We start from the raw sequence: 17,620 nt of genomic DNA on the forward strand, positions 1-17,620 counted from the left end.
GGTTTCAGTTTTCTCACTCCCCCTTAAAAACCTGATTAATGAGGTGCTCTTGAGATAGTTGTCTGTCCAACAGATTCTCTCATCTCTACACAGGTTTATAGGTTTACACCTCCCTGACCAGGGCACTTGTTGCTCTGCTAACTTTCATTTCAAAAATATTGAGGCCAATGTGGTTCTGAAAACACTTAAGGCCTTAGCTATTGTTTTATGTCCCTGTCCAGACCTATGCCTTTACAATGCACCTTTCCTAACTATGTCCAATCAATTTAAATAAAAGGTATTTTAATTAAATCTAAATATTACTGTCTACTAATATTTGTAAATATGTTTTATATAATAAAATATGTAAATTAATTTTGGAAACAATGGCTTTCATGAAGTTTTACTTTTAATCTTCTGTCTTGTCAGGGTTGCTGTATTTTTAACCATGCTGGTTGAACTTGGTCAGACGTGTTAGCAGAAAGAATTTCTCAGCTCACGTTTCACTGTTTGCTTAGCATATCCTTGACTCTTTTTTCATCTTTCTTTCCGTTTGAATGAAAGCTGTGTCAATTCCTAGGCCTTGGCATGTCAGTCATTGTGTAACTAGAGATCTATTGAAATTCCTTATGTGTGATCACCAAGGTGTGTCAGCTGTTTGCAAAGAGTCGTTACTTAATCCAAAAGCTGCTAAGAGCCCGAGGCCTAATGGCATTACTGCCAGCATAAGGCAATGGCAACATAACACTCAGTTACTAATATGTGTTTACAATTAAAGAAAAAAAATATACTTTCATATACACCGATCAGTCATAACATTAAAACCACCTCCTTGTTTCTACACTCGCTGTCCAATTTATCAGCTCCACTTACCATATAAGAGCACTTTGTAGTTCTACAATTACTGACTGTAGTCCATCTGTTTCTCTACATACCTTTTTAGCCTGCTTTCACCTGGTTCTTCAATGGTCAGGACCCCCACAGGACCACTACAGAGCAGGTATTATTTAGGTGGTGGATGATTCTCAGCACTGCAGTGACACTGACATGGTGGTGGTGTGTTAGTGTGTGTTGTGCTGGTATGAGTGGATTAGACACAGCAGCGCTGCTGGAGTTTTTAAATACCGTCTCCACTCACTGTCCACTCTATTAGACACTCTTACCTAGTTGGTCCACCTTGTAGATGTAAAGTCAGAGACGATCGCTCATCTATTGCTGCTGTCTGAGTTGGTCATCTTCTAGACCTTCATCAGTGGTCACAGGACGCTGCCCACGTGGTGCTGTTGGCTGGATATTTTTGGTTGGTGGACTATTCTCAGTCCAGCAGGGACAGTGAGGTGTTTAAAAACTCCACTCATACCAGCACAACACACACTAACACACCACCACCATGTCAGTGTCTCTGCAGTGCTGAGAATGATCCACCATCTAAATAATACCTGCTCTGTAGTGGTCCTGTAGGGGTCCTGACCATTGAAGAACGGGGTGAAAGAAGGCTAACAAAGCATGCAGAGAAACAGATGGACTACAGTCAGTAATTGTAGAACTACAAAGTGCTTCTATATGGTAAGTGGAGCTGATAAACTGGACAGTGAGTGTAGAAACAATGATACTGATGTTCCTGGACAATACATTACAAGAATTTCTCATATAATCTGTAATGCATCACTAGAAGTATACAGTTTAGGAAAAAGGAACCTCAGATTGCGCAGGCGTTGGAACAACACTGCGTAGAACAATATCTCCCTCTAGTGGTCGATCACTAAGTTTATAGAAAGGAGTCGAAGGAGTCATGCAGTTCAGTTCAGGCTAAACATATGTTTCATCTGTTTTACCTGAAAATTTGATCCAAAAAAAAAAAAAAACACACAAGTTGGAAGTCTGTCTTTGACTGCATGGTGGCACAACTGGTGGAGTGGGTGCAATATGAGTCCAGAGGACTTAATCAATTCATCAATGACTACGGCATGTTCTTCTTGTGCAGATTTTCCTCAAGTACTTCCTTGAGGTATTTTTTTCTCCAGCCTCACAAATCACACGCTAGTTGGTAAAGTGGGTGTCCTATATTGTTCCTAGGTAAGTAGATAAAGGTAGATGTGTGTGGTCTGGGTGTATTCCTTTTTTTTAAAGCTTAATAGGAACTCCTTAATGTGCTTCCCTTCTCGGTTCTTTGGTAGCTGGTATCACACCAAAAGTACATTACCGGGAAATCCATTCACCCTAATAACTGATGATAGAAGTTGTTAAACCTAAATTTACAACCATAATGCTGAAAAGCTCACACTAGAAAACACCTCTGGACTCTTGTGATCTTACAGGTGTGAATCAGCAGGTAATTCTTCACCATTCGGTAGAACTGATAAAGACCTCCCCGCAATAGATAAAACAACATGAGTAAAACAACCCCGCTTGCCAAGAATAACTTCATCATTGGTGACGTCTGGATTTCTGCCCCTGATTACTGCCTATGTGGGTTTTTTTCAAAAGAACATGCCAATAGCAGAATTGGCTACTCTAAATCGACCTTAAACCGTGTGTTTATCGGAATAATCAGTGGCTTGATAATGTTATTGTGGAATTTGTAACTTTGCATGACAGACAACATTCAATAATACATTTTTGACTGACAACTCTATGACTACCTCAATGTAGATAAAACTTCCAACAACACTTAGTATCCTAAGTATTTAAATCTTAAAGTGCACGCTGATTTTGTTTAAAAGTGAATAGGGTTAAATAAGCCTTTAAAAAACAACACAAGCTCCTAATTCTAAAATGCCTCATGTACAAAAAGCTAGAGGTGAATGCTTTATGGCTTTATACAGGCTACATTGTGTACTATATACAGTAGTTTGTAGAAGCAATTATGTTGTTCTTTAAATAATGCACCAATGGAAAGGGAAGCACATGAAGATACACAGCATACAGTCCATCATGTATGATTCATCACAAACACAAAAAAACTGAAAATTGTAGTGTTGATGTAAACTCAAGTGCTGAGTTTTCATTTATTCATTTCCAGTAACTGCTTAATTCTGAACTAGTTAAATCATTCACTTAATCACAACTGAGATAAACAATGTTGTGCAAAAAAACTGCCAAATTAAACCCTGGACTCTGGACGTTTTAATGTTTGATTTTTCTTGCTGTACTTTTGGTTCTATTTGTTTATTAGGATTTTAACGTCATGTTTTACACACTTTGGTTACATTCATGTCAGAAACGGTAATTACTCGTTACACAAGGTTCATCAGTTCACGGGTTTAATATCAAACACAGTCATGGACAATTTTGTATCTCCAATTCACCTCACTTGCACATCTGGACTGTGGGAGGACACGGGGAGAACATGCAAACTCCACACAGACCTGAGGATCGAACCCAGGACCTTCTTGCTGTGAGGCGACAGTGTACAAATACGGCGTCACCCATGCACAGCTTGGGTCAAATCCACTCCCCACAACTCATTGGTGAAACCTCCTTGTGTCTACCACCTCTAGATTCCTCCCCATGCATCTCTATAACGGCTGAGCAGGTGAGGAGAGAACTCAAGAGGAACAAAGTGAGAAAAGCCAGAGGGCCGGACGGCATCAGCTCCAGACTTCTCAAGGACTGCGCAGACCAGCTCTTTGGGGTGGTTCTTCATATCTTCAATCTAAGCCTGAGTTTGAAGAGGGTGCCAGTCCTATGGAAAACTTCCTGCTTGGTTCCGGTGCCTAAGACTGCGCACCCCAGGGAGCTGAATGACTTCAGACCAGTGGCCCTTACTTCACATCTAATGAAGACTCTGGAGCGGATTATACTCAACCACCTTCGACCGATAGTGGACCCAATGCTGGACCCCCTGCAGTTTGCCTACAAAACTGGCATTGGTGTAGAGGACGCAGTCATCCACCTGCTACACAGATCCCTCTCACACCTTGACACCCCTGGGAGCACTGTGAGGGTCATGTTTTTCGACTTCTCCAGTGCTTTCAACATGCTACAACCATCACTACTTGGAAAGAAGCTGGAGGTAGCTGGAGTCACCTCACCGCGTGGACGATTGATTACCTCTCCAACAGACCACAGTACGTGAGGCTTCAGGACTGTGTGTCCAACGTAGTGGTTAGCAGTACAGGGGCACTGCAAGGGACTGTCCTCTCTCCCTTTCTTTTTTCCGTATACACCTCAGACTTTCAACATAACACACAAGGCTGTTTCCTGCAAAAGTTCTCGGACGACACAGCCACTGTTGGATGTTTATCTGATGTTAACTCTTCATCAAGTTCGCGGACGACACGACTGTGGTGGGTCTCATAAAGAACAATGACGAGACAAACTACAGGAGTGAGGTGAGTCACCTGTCCCAGTGGTGCAAACACAACAATCTTTCCTTAAACGCTGAAAAAACTAAGGAGATTGTTGTGGATTTCAGAAGATCATGCACACAACATGCTCCTCTGACCATCAACGGTGCTGCTGTGAAAAGGGTGAACAGCACCAAGTTCTTGGGTGTGCACATCACTGAGGACCTCTCCTGGACTAATAACACAACATCTCTAGCCAGGAGGGCTCATCAACGTCTCTACTTCCTCCGTAAGCTGAGAAGAGCCAGAGCTCCAGCCCCCATCATGTGTACCTTTTACAGAGGTACCATCGAGAGTGTCCTGACCAGCTGCATTACTGTGTGGTACGGCGCCTGCACCGCGTCCTGTCGCAAGACCCTCCAACGCATAGTGAGAGCAGCTGAGAAGATCATTGGCACCTCTCTTCCCACCCTTTACGAACTTCACAACACCCGCCTCACCCGAAAAGCCTTCTGCATGGCAGGTGATTCCACCCACCCACTACACAGCTTCTTCAGTCTGCTGCCATCAGGAAGGAGACTGCGGAGTCTCCGGGCCAAGACCAGCCGACTGAGGGACAGCACCATCCACCAGGCGGTCAGGATCCTCAACTCGCTTCCTGTTCTGCCCCCCCTCTCACGAACCTAACCCCCCCGCCCCCATCAATACCAAAACTTACATCCTTTTATCTTCCCAACGCATATATCACTTTAAACATAATCTATAATATAACAAAATCGTTTTTGAACTGCCGTCGTAATTAAACTGGTTTCTAACAAAGACTTCATAATCTGCACTGCCACTTTAAATGCCTTTTTATTTATGGAACTTCTATTTTTTATAATTTTTTATAATTCTTCAGGTGGTCATTTTTACCTCTATATTTTCATATTTGTCAGTGTATATATTTTGCGCTTCAGAGTGTGTTTATTCTTATTCCATTTTTATTCTTTTATTATAGGTTTATTGTTAATTAATGTGTAATGTTGCACCATGGGTCAGAGAGTAACGTAATTTCAATCCTCTATATGTCCTGTACATATTGCAGTTTTTGACAATAAAGCAATTTTGACTTTTTTTTTACTTTTGATGGTAACGAACCGGAATATAGGAGTATCATCAAGGACTTTGTTACCTGGTGTGAACTGAATGTGCTTCATATTAACACCAGTAAAACTAAAGAACTGGTGATCGACTTCAGGAAAAAGTTGCATCACACCACACCTGTGAGCATTCAGGGTTTGGACATTGAGATGGTGAAGGAGTACAAATACCTGAGTGTTCACCTTTTAGTAAAGTAATGATAGTCACACATTGGGACCCCTATTATTAATCAAGCATGGAACAACCTATCGTAGTGTTGTTACTAACCATGCGAGTCACACTGTGGCCACAAATGACCATTTTATAATATAAAAATGCACCATGTCAAAAGTATAAACATGTCAATGATCTTAAAAAAAAATTAAATGGCCTTCCTATTTAGCAGATATGTATACAGTATTCCACTCTCAATTACAAATAAAAAGTTAAAAAGAATAAACGTCATCTGTCTTAGGGTTATGGAGAAAGAGTGGGTTTTCATGGCATACCAGTTTTGTCCTTAGAAGTTTCTTCATTACTTACATTTCTTCTGTATTTCAGGTTTAACACAAAAGGTTTAGTTCTCAGGAAACAATAACAATATTGTGTGAAACTCCTTAGCCTTCACCCATCATATTTAAGGCAATCCCCAGTTTCTGAGTAGGAAAATACCACCACGCCGCAGCAATACACACCTCGTGTGGGGATGAACACTTCCAGTGTAATGCGGAGGAGGTTTATAAGAACGCTGATCTGCAGGAGTTGTCTCGAGGGCACGGAGCTGGAAAGAGAAATATATCAGACTGACATCTGTGATCTGAGAACAAAGGTACAGTAAGAGATAAAAATACAAGATGGGGCTAGCGAAACAGAGGTAAAGAGGAAAAAAATATGTGGGGCGAAGAGACAAACTGGCACAGTAATATGAGAGCAAGAAAATGAAAGGGATATTAACAAAGAAATGGGACAAAATGAGACATGAAAGTATACAAGACACTGAGCATTAAGAAAAAGACACGCTTGGGTTTAAATTAAAAAATTAAAAAATAAATATCACAAAAGGGGATTTAAGAAAAATACACAAAATAAATAATATAAAATATAAAACTAAAAATTAAGTCCAAGACAAAAAGGAGAAAAGCAGAAATGGACACTGACAAAGACTATAAGTTAGAAGTAGATAAAGACAAAACAAGACATAAACAAAGTCTAATATACAGACAGTAAGAAAAAATAATGGAATGCCTAAAAGACAGACAGATGAAGATAAAGAGAGAGACAATAGATGACCACAAAGTTTAAAGACATTAAGACATACACCGATCAGCCATAACATCAAAACCACCTCCCTGTTTCTACTCACTGTCCATTTTATCAGCTCCACTTACCATTTAGAAGCACTTTGTAGTTCTACAATTACTGACTGTAGTCCATCTGTTTCTCTGCATGCTTTGTTAGCCCCCTTACATGCTGTTCTTCAATGGTCAGGACCCCCACAGAGTAGGTATTATTTAAATGGTGCCTACAGACCACAATATCATCTCTCAGACTTGTATGTTTTGAGTTAAAGCTTCTTAGAAAATGTGTTTTGGCAAACAATTGGAAATTGCAAATATATATATAATGAGAGCAAAATACGTTAATCACCATCATCATCAACTGTTGTTCCAGTGAATGTGTGTGTTGTGTGTACATGTAGATAGCATCCAGAATAATTACATCTACAAGTCAAATTTCCTGAGAAAAAAAGAAGTGCGGGTGATAATGAAGTACACATCTTGTGAAAACACATTCTAGGTTGAGAATTAAGGAAGAACTGGAGGATGTACTGTATTGTATTATTAGTTGCCAAAGTAATATTTTTTCCCACAGTAAAACAAACAGCAGCAGCGGGGTAACAGAATTAAATATTTATGATATGATTACCTTACAAAAAAACCCCGCAACCCTGAAAAAACTTAGAGCATTAAGATATGAAGCGGTCGTTAACATGGGTTTTTAATTTAACCCATTACACTGGAATTATTCTTTGCAGCAACAGTGAAGGAAAGACCCATTCCTGTTCTAGCATGACTGTGCCCTGTGCACAAAGCAAGAACATAAAAAAAAAAAAAAGCTTGCATAAAAGAAACAGTGACATGCACAGAGCCCTGATCTCATCCTTACTAAACAGCTTTGGAATGAACTGACACATCAACTGAAGCTTTTTTAACCAACATCAGTGCCCAGCCATACAAATGCTATTTTGACTGAACGGGCAAAAAAAATTCCCACAGACACACTTCAAAGCCTTCTCAGAAAAGTGGCTGCTGTTATAGCTAAAAAGATGACACAAAGGTCACGCTATTTTACTAGTATTTGGTTTTTTTAATGCATTTTCTCTGCTTTTTCTCCCTTTTTAGCGCATCCAATGCCTGATTGCGTAGTGCTTTCTCTCCACCAATGCCGATCCCCGCTCTGACTGAGGAGAACGAAGCTAACCCGCGCCCCCTCCGACACGTGGGCAGCAGCCGTATGCATCTTATCACCTACACTTTGACGAGTGCAGTGCAGCTCAGCATTGTGTACGGAGTGACAACACTCTTTTCCCGTCTCTGTGCAGGCGCCATCAACCAGCCAGCAGAAAGACCCTATCTGGCTTTTAATATCCCACCCCTATCTGAAAAACAGGCCAATCGTTGTTCATGTGGCTGCTCAGCCCAGCCGGCAGACAGAGCTGAGACTCGATACGATGTATTCGAGATCCCAACTCTGGTGTTCCAGCGTGTGTTTTTACCGCTGCGCCACCTGAGCGGCCCTTTTATTTGTTTTTTAAATGGAATGTCCAACAAGCACCTGGTTAGGTGTCAAAATACTTTTGGCCATAAAGTGTATCTGATATGTGATTCTCAAATTTTTTTGAAGTGTATAATAAGTGGTGCCAAGCGCCAGCACAGTTATCTAACAATGCCCCCCCTCTTCACCTATCACCTACTAAGTATGTGAATTTATGACAACATGCCAGGTACGACAAAAGACATGGTTTGTAAGGCAGCAATTTAAAGAGGAAAAAGTAAAATAATAATAATAATTAAATTATTAATATAAGACAAATCTAAGTTTTAAATTATGTTGTGCCAAAATCTTCTAGCTTTTGATTCTATATTCACATTTCCCTTAGAAACAGCACATTAATAAATAGCTGATGGGAGAAGTGTAGACACCTTCATACAGAGGGAAAGATTTTGGCAAGAAGATTCGATCCTGGTGTAACAGTGAATCAGCAGCAGTGACTCTTTTCCCGTCTCTGTGCAGGCGCCATCAACCAGCCAGCAGAAAGACCCTATCTGGCTTTTAATATCCCACCCCTATCTGAAAAACAGGCCAATCGTTGTTCAATAATAATAATTAAAGTATTAATATAAGATAGGGATGTCCCGATCACGGTTTTTTATTCCCGATCCCGATCTTTAATTTTGATCCCGATCCGATACCGATTCTCAAACCGATACTTGTATTTTCTAGATATTGTCTAGATAAGAACTAGATAACACTGTTCACACAGTGCACACTTCAAGTACATTACAGTTATTCAAATTAATCCAATGTACATGTTTAACAACTGAATAGCTCTGCAGTGCTGTAGGAAAAAAAATTGCCTGCATCCAAGCTATTGCTTAATGTTCTTTTACAAAATAAAAGTAAACAAACCTAGTGCAGCACTGTAGTAAAAATGAAGTGAGATAATTACAGTTTCACTTTGAACTTTATATTCAAAGAACATAATTTAGTTTAATGCAGTGATACAATAAAAATGAACAAAAATCTCCACTCACAAGTGGTGTAGCAGCTTAACTTGAATATAAAAAAACAAATAAGTTACTTAACAGCATTACAGTAAAACCTGAATACCAAAATAAAATGGAAAGGCTCTTTTGTTATAAAGGAAAGCCAGTTCTTAAAGTGCTTGTATTGTGAAAATGGTTTGATGGACGGGTCTACGCAAAGTGAGTGTGTTTTGACCCTTTGGGGCTTCCATAGTGCATGGGATAGCATGCTCGGCTCTGGCTGTCCGCTATTCGGAACAGAAGAAGTTAATAAAGTGTTCTGCTCCCGACAATTAGTGAATATACCATGTATTTTATTTCTTTATTAAGCGAGTGCATCGCTACGACGCTCGGTTACATAACTAGGCCAATCAGAGTGCTTGATACTGAGATGTAGCTCTGTCTTGTAACACGTAAACTCGTAAAAGCTGTATGTTATGGTCCTGAAGTTTTCATACTCGGATTAAAAGTTATTGTTTTGTAAACCGGAGTGATCCTCGACTCACACACCATATAAACAGTAAAATTCTACAGTAATGAACGCAGCTCTGCTCCCACCGCCTCGTGAAACGCTCGCATTACAGACATTACACCGCTGTTGGACTCGTTTCACTTTCCAATTTAAAGTATTTCCACACAGCGGACATGCTGACGTAAAACAAAAGATCGGCATTAGTAAAGCCGATTTCCGATCAGTTATAAATGCCTTGATCGGCCCCGATCCCGATCTGTGAGATCCCTAATATAAGACAAATCTAAGTTTTAAATTATGTTGTGCCAAAATCTTCTGGCATTTGATTCTATATTCACATTTCCCTTAGAAACAGCACATTAATAAATAGCTGATGGGAGAAGTGTAGACACCTTCGTACAGAGGGAAAGATTTTGGCAAGAAGATTCGATCCTGGTGTAACAGTGAATCAGCAGCAGTGCTGACTGAGCTCAACAAGCAGAAGCAGCTCAGAATGAGTCATAAATGAAAACAGGTTTGTCTAAAAAAAAACACACACACTTTCCAATAAATATTTGCTTACTTATTAACTCACACACACTCATTCACGAGTCACACCATCTGCATGTTTTGGGAAGGTTTAAAAAATGACCATAGGAAGAAACCACCTTGTGTCAGAGTTTAGTAGTAATCTGGCTTCTAAACAGCCCATTTAACTATTCTGGCTGATAGGGAATAAACCAGTTACCTGCCCACCTGTCAACTATACGAGTGACTCACTTTTGACCCAATTCGCTTGGCAAAGTGTCCTTGTTTGTTTGTTTATTAGGATTTAACGTCATGTTTTACACTTTGGTTACATTCATGACAGGAACGGTAGTTACTCATCACTTAAGGTTCACCAGTTCACACAAGGTTATATCGAACACAATCATGGACAATTTGGTATCTCCAATTTACATCACTTGCATGTTTTTGGACTGTGGGAGGAAACCGGAGCACCCAGAGGAAACCCACGCGAACACGGGGAGAACATGCAAACTCCACACAGAAAGGACCCGGACCGCCCCACCTGGGGATCGAACCCCGGACCTTCTTGCTGTGAGACGACAGTGCTACCCACTTAGCCACCGTGCCGCCTGGCAAAGTGTCCTAAATTTCCCCAGGTTCGGGAGAGTCCGTATAACAAACAATTTTGTTTTCGAATCACGGCACTGGCAAGACCTTTAGTAATTATTATTTCTGGTTTTCCAGTTAATACTGTCAGATTTTGTTTTTTAAACAAGGAGAATTAATCCTTTTCTAAATGTTATGACATCACATTATTCAAGTTTCATGACATTTAACACCTCAGTTTTTTCCATTTCTGGCATTTAGCAGACACTTTCATCCAAAGCAACTTACAGTCTAAGCAATTGAGGGTTAAGGGCCATGCTCAAGGGCATAACAGAGGCAACCTGGCAGTGGTGGGGTTTGAACCAGCAACCTTCAGCTTTCTAGTCCAGTACCTTAACCACTAGGCTACAACTGCCCTAATGTTTTTTTCCTCAAACATCAAGCTGAATCATTGCATAAAAAATATTAGTTCTATTTTCGGTTCATCTAACAGGAGGTCTTGTTACAGGAAGGGTTTGATTAGTCATTCTGTCATTCTGCAACTCTTTCAGAGAGAACGCTGGCTTACTTTCCTTATTAACAGTCCATGTTGTGAAATCATTAGCAGTGCATCTATCCAGGAACAATATACGGTTCTATAAACTTTCCACTTGCAGAATATCAAACTAGTAGAACTGGCAGGGATGTTCAAATGGACTCTTGACAGCCAGGGTCTGTCATGGTATGGGGCTGTGTCAGTGCCCTTGGCAAAGGTCATTTACACTTCTGTGATGGCAGCATTAATGCAGAAAAGTACATTGAGATCTTAGAGCAACATGTGCTGCCTCCAAGACGTCATCTTTTCCAGGGACGTTCATGCATTTTTCAACAAAGGCATGGCTGCGGAAGAAGAGGGTACGGGTACTGGACTGGCCTGCCTGCAGTCCTGACCTGTCCGCAATAGTGAATGTGTGGAAAATTTTTAAATGAAAAATGCGACAACGACGACCCCGTACTGTTGCACATCTTAAGACGTGTTTGCAGGAAGAATGAGACAAAATACAGATAAAACCCAAATTCTCCTTGTGGGAACTAAGACCACTCTCGCCAAAACCAAATCATTTACTTTGAACTTTGAAAACTCTGTCATTTCGCCTTCTTCCCAGGTTAAAAGCCTGGGTGTTGTTCTTGACAGTCATCTTTCTTTCAAAGCACACATCAATAACATTACATGATCTGCCTACTTCCACTTAAGGAATATCAACCGCCTACGCCCGTTCCTCAGTCAAACAAGTACTGCCATTCTCGTCCATGCGCTGGTAACATCCCGAATTGACTACTGTAATTCAATCCTATTCGGCTTACCTCATAAATCATTACAAAAACTCCAACTAGTCCAAAACTCCGCTGCACGGATTATCTCTAGCTCACCCTCAACTAATCACATCACTCCAGTTCTCAGACAGCTTCACTGGCTCCCCGTAAATTATCGCATACACTTTAAGATCTTGTTATTCACATTCAAAGCTCTACATGGTCTAGCACCCTCTTACATCTCCGATTTACTCCAATTCTACAATCCCACCCGCACTCTTAGGTCTTCCTCAGCCTTCCAGCTTTCTATTCCTTCTGTCCGCCTGTCGACTATGGGTGCGAGGGCTTTTAGCCACTCTGCCCCTTCTCTCTGGAACACCCTCCCAATCCATATCCGTACTATCGATTGTTTCTCTACTTTTAAATCCCAACTTAAAACTCACCTCTTCAAGCTAGCCTACTACTAATCTTTCAAACTTGATTGGTACTACTACCCCAATATTTGTTTAATAGTGATTACATTTGACTGTTTAGAGATTGTATTGATTTTATTGTATTAATCTTTATTGATTTTTCTATTAGATTTTAATGGTTTATTGATGTCTGTTACTTTCTTGCTTTTGTAAGGTGTCCTTGAGTGTTTTGAAAGGCGCCATAAATAAAATGGATTATTATTATTTTTATTATTAAAATAAAAGCTGAAACACTAAATCACTTGGTCTCCTCGGTGCCTAAACGTCTTTTAAATGTGGTGAACAGGAATGGCAACATTACAAAGTGGTGAATGCTTTATCGTCCCAACTTTTTTTGGAATGTGTTGCAGGTCTGAAATGCAGGAATGGATGTTTATTAATAAATGAAATGAAGTTGAGCAGATAAAACATGAAATATCTCAGGTTCATCCTGTCTGCAATCAAATAAAAGTCAAAGTAAATGTAAGAAACTCTGTGTTTTTATTATTTGCATTTTCCATGCTGTCCCAACTTTTTCTGATTTGGGGTTGTAAATAAATTTTTTTTTAAATGAACATGGGCTGACAAAACAATTATTGTGCAAAAAAGAAGCCGCCACAGTACCTTACAGTACCAATCAGTACCTTACAGCTCGATTGTAATTTGATTAATCACAATTACATGGACAAGGTAAAAGCAGGAGGAGGGTTTTTAACCTTTACCCTTAAAGTTAAAATCCCTAACATTATCATTTATTTGGAACATAAAACTAATAGTTAAGCATGACTGACTAAAAGCTTTGATTTGACATAAATCCACTGTCAAAAGTGCATTTAAAGATTATGGATGATACTATTTAAGACTTCAGTCAAGTTGCGAAGTACTTTATTGTTTTCTTCCTCAGAAAGAAAATAGGTGAGGAACATGAAAAGGCAGGCGAGGTAGGTAAAACCTGTCAGCACTTGGTCCTGATCATACATGCTATGATTAGGATATCAGCCCTGCTTACAGAGAGGGAGGAGTATGCAGGCGTGGTGGCTCTGCCCAGGAAATTACTCATTTAGGAAAAAAAATTAAAAAAAATCAGGGTTCCTTATAGTGTGGACAGCTAAACTTGGAATCATTGCATAATACCATAGTTCATTCATTTATGTGGACAAACCTAGTGCCATAGTTATTCTCTTACTTTTTATAATGCACTTTCCTGATCGCAGTAGGTAAACATGAAGAGCACTGCAGGATTACATCCCAGACAGGGCACTAGTCCATTCAAGATCAGCAGAACTGTGCCCATTCACTCATTCCTAGAAGCAAATTTAAGAAGGATTAGAAAAGTCAAATAAAAAATAAAAAAATAAACCATGGAGAATATGCCAAACTCCTTACAATAATGACCTGATGCATAATTTGACCCCAGGTCCCCAGGACCCTGGAGCTGCCTGGCACCCATACGACCTGCTGATGTACCATTCCACCTAGCACAGATTGTTCATTCATCAATCTTTAATAACCTCTCTATTGTGATCAAGGTCACTGTGCGTTCAGAACCACCTGGAGACACTAGATGCTGTGCAGAATTACTTCCCAGACAGGGTGTCAATTCATTGCATATAAAATCATTCTACGTATAACTTAATTACACATGGGGTAATTCAGAGCAGCCAATCCACCTTCTGGATTATCTGGGGGTAAAAGGAAACTGAAGTATCCAAATGAAAACAAACATGGACACAGGAAAACATGCCAAATTCAAAACAGTGACACAGTGTGAGCTTTGAGCTGCTTTCTATTTCTAAACCTTGCCAGGACTTTATAAATCATTTATGCCCGGGTTACTTTTAAGCTAAAGTATAATAAGAAATAAAATTGGGCAGTGGGAAAAGGGTCAGTAGATGCAGATGTTACACAGAAATTTCCAGTGAGTCACAGAAAAGCTGCCTTGACTGAGTAAAAGTATTTAACATGCAGCAGATCTTTTCCCACTGCTCAGCTTCTAGTCTAGACTGACTTCCAGTGAACACATATCCACATTCATGACTCACATGTCCATGTGGGGCTCAGTTACTACAGTTATCTCATACATGAAAATAATAATAATAAAAAAATTCACAGTCCAAAGCAGAGAGGTGTTAGAACAGAGAGTCAAGCACATTAGTGGATTGCTTGCTCGCCCCCAAAAGGGACATTCGCCCCAGAGAGACATAAGCCTGTGCTGTCCCCTAGGCCATTGGCAACATGCTCTGAACTGTTTATGTATATATATATTTATATGCCAATGACAATTTAATATCTCCAATTTACCTCACTTGAATGTCTTTGGACTGTGGGAGGAAACCGAAGCTCCCGGAGGAAACCACGCAGACGGGGAGAACATGCAAACTCCACACAGAAAGGACCTGGACTGCTCCACCTATCGATGGATGGATGGATGGATGGATGGATGGATGGATAGATAGATGATAGAGAGAGAGAGAGAGAGAGAGAGAGAGAGAGAGAGAGAGAGAGAGATAGATTAGATTGATTAGATAGATAGATAGATAGATAGATAGATAGATAGATAGCTGGATAGATAGATAGATAGATGATAGATAGATAGATAGATAGATAGATAGATAGATAGATAGATAGATAGATAGATAGATAGATAGAAAACCATGTCATGAAAATTAACTAACATCCATAGCAAAGTTTGTTTCATTTTATTGGTAAATATATGTACATTTTTAGAAACTTTATTGCACTTGCAATTGTTTGTGACACATTCACCTTATTAAACTGCTTTTAAGACATAAACTACGAGTAACTACTATCAGCACAACATTTAATACATTTCAGCCGTTATCATTTTTATTTGTTTGTATCACATTGTTTGTGTTAATGTTTTGGCTAGTCTAGTAACTTTTTAAAGCCCAAATAATTCATATTTAACGTGTTTAAACAACACAAGATAAAAAGGGCAGCAATGTTAACTCATTTTAAATCTTAATGTGATATTTTAGTGTAATTTGAGCGATAATAAACCGTGTTATTATAATGAATAGTTATTACCAGAGAACTGAGTGACTGTAGTGGTGTGAGCGCTCTCTGCTGTCCTCGCGCCATCTGCATCCAATCAGCGCGAGGACAAAATCCCCCGTTAGCTCTGATGACGCCGCTGACTCGCGCGCGCTGTGTGCTCGAGTGCGTGTCTGATGGGCGCGTCCCCGTGGTGACGTCATCGCTTCGGCAGCGCGCACTGATTCGCGCTCTGGTTAAAAAGCGCGCTCATGAAGCGGTACAGTGCGTTAAAGGTGTAACGCTCATTCAGGGAACATAAACCTATTAAACTACGTAAACCTATTAAACTACAACAGTCATGGATATATTCAACAGGTGAGTGCTTGTTTTAACTCCTCTCCAAATTAAATGTACTGTAGTGTACACTTGATTAACTGTGGTAATGTATACCTTCGTTATGGTACATTATTCATTTAATATAGTGCTTTATTGTATTTATAAAACTATCTACTTTAGTAATACATAATTGTTTATTGTTTATTAGGATTTTAACGTCATGTTTTACACTTTGTTTTACTTTGTTTGGTTTTACACTCATTACACAAGATTCATCAGTTCACAAGGTTATATCAAACACGGTCATGGACAATTTTGTGTCTCCAGTTCACCTCACTTGCATGTCTTTGGACTGTGGGAGGAAACCGGAGCACCCGGGGGAAACCCATGCAGACAAGGGGAGAACATGCAAACTCCACACAGAATGGACCCGGACCGCCCCACCTGGGGATCGAACCCAGGACATTCTTGATGTGAGGCGAGTGCTACCCACTTAGTAATACATAATACAGTACATAAAACAATACATAAAACCTCATTTAACATTTGACTTTGTTTTGTACTGTTTTAGTTATTCTTGGTGATTAAATTTACAGAGTGTAACAAAAAAAAGAACAGTTGTATAATCATAGTTGCCAATTTACCAGTATTGAACCATTTAAACACCTCAGAATCTTGAAGTAATTTTGTCCAAAGTTACCACATGTAACTATTATGTCAGAAACATTTCTACTTGCTGCTCCCCCCCCCTTAACAATTACAATTTAATTTACATTCTGTAAAATAGTACAAATAATGAATGGTGGTATCCAGATGCAAGTACCTTGGAAGCAGCATCAGATTCTGACTGATCAGTCTTCTTTCAGGCCCCAACATACCACAATTCTGAAAAACAGACAATAAAAATAATCATTATACACACCTATAATGCAAAATCCCTACTTCTCCTTATTTATTTCTTTGTGGCCATAGTTTTTGGTGACAGCATTCTTTGAGGCTGTATTTGTACTTTATTTATTTATTTTTGTTTTACAAAACAATATAAAGTTATATTTTATATATATATATATATATATATATATATATATATATATATACACACACATTTATTTTAAATTGCCTTCACAATTTTAAAGTAAACATACTTAAACAAACTTATTAATTTTACTCTTTTTTTAAACTGCTATAAATCAGACACACTGCCAAGTTTGCCAACTTTTAATTTTGGACTATTGTGCTGCTGCATAACATATATACAGTGTATCACAAAAGTGAGTACACCCTTCACATTTCTGCAGATATTTAAGTATATCTTTTCATGGGACAACACTGACAAAATGACACTTTGACACAATGAAAAGTAGTCTGTGTGCAGCTTATATAACAGTGTAAATTTATTCTTCCCTCAAAATAACTCAATATACAGCCATTAATGTCTAAACCACCGGCAACAAAAGTGAGTACACCCCTAAGAGACTACACCCCTAAATGTCCAAATTGAGCACTGCTTGTCATTTTCCCTCCAAAATGTCATGTGATTTGTTAGTGTTACTAGGTCTCAGGTGTGCATAGGGAGCAGGTGTGTTCAATTTAGTAGTACAGCTCTCACACTCTCTCATACTGGTCACTGAAAGTTCCAACATGGCACCTCATGGCAAAGAACTCTCTGAGGATCTTAAAAGACGAATTGTTGCACTACATGAAGATGGCCAAGGCTACAAGAAGATTGCCAACACCCTGAAACTGAGCTGCAGCACAGTGGCCAAGATCATCCAGCGT

General features: G+C 39.5%; 1 protein-coding gene across 1 annotated transcript in view; it reads right to left on the bottom strand.

Moving 5' to 3' along the window:
- LOC134326138 (hepatocyte growth factor activator) overlaps positions 1-6,109 on the bottom strand; it is a gene marked incomplete at its 5' end in the record, with an annotated part of 52,508 nt that extends 46,399 nt beyond the window's left edge. The window contains one exon of the mRNA XM_063008344.1: positions 6,086-6,109. Within this exon, the coding sequence (XP_062864414.1) occupies positions 6,086-6,109 (24 nt within the window). The remainder of the gene's footprint in view (positions 1-6,085) is intronic.
- Positions 6,110-17,620: the final 11,511 nt, after the last annotated feature.

This window comes from Trichomycterus rosablanca, chromosome 14 (genome assembly GCF_030014385.1).
Source record: "Trichomycterus rosablanca isolate fTriRos1 chromosome 14, fTriRos1.hap1, whole genome shotgun sequence".
NCBI lineage: Eukaryota > Metazoa > Chordata > Actinopteri > Siluriformes > Trichomycteridae > Trichomycterus > Trichomycterus rosablanca.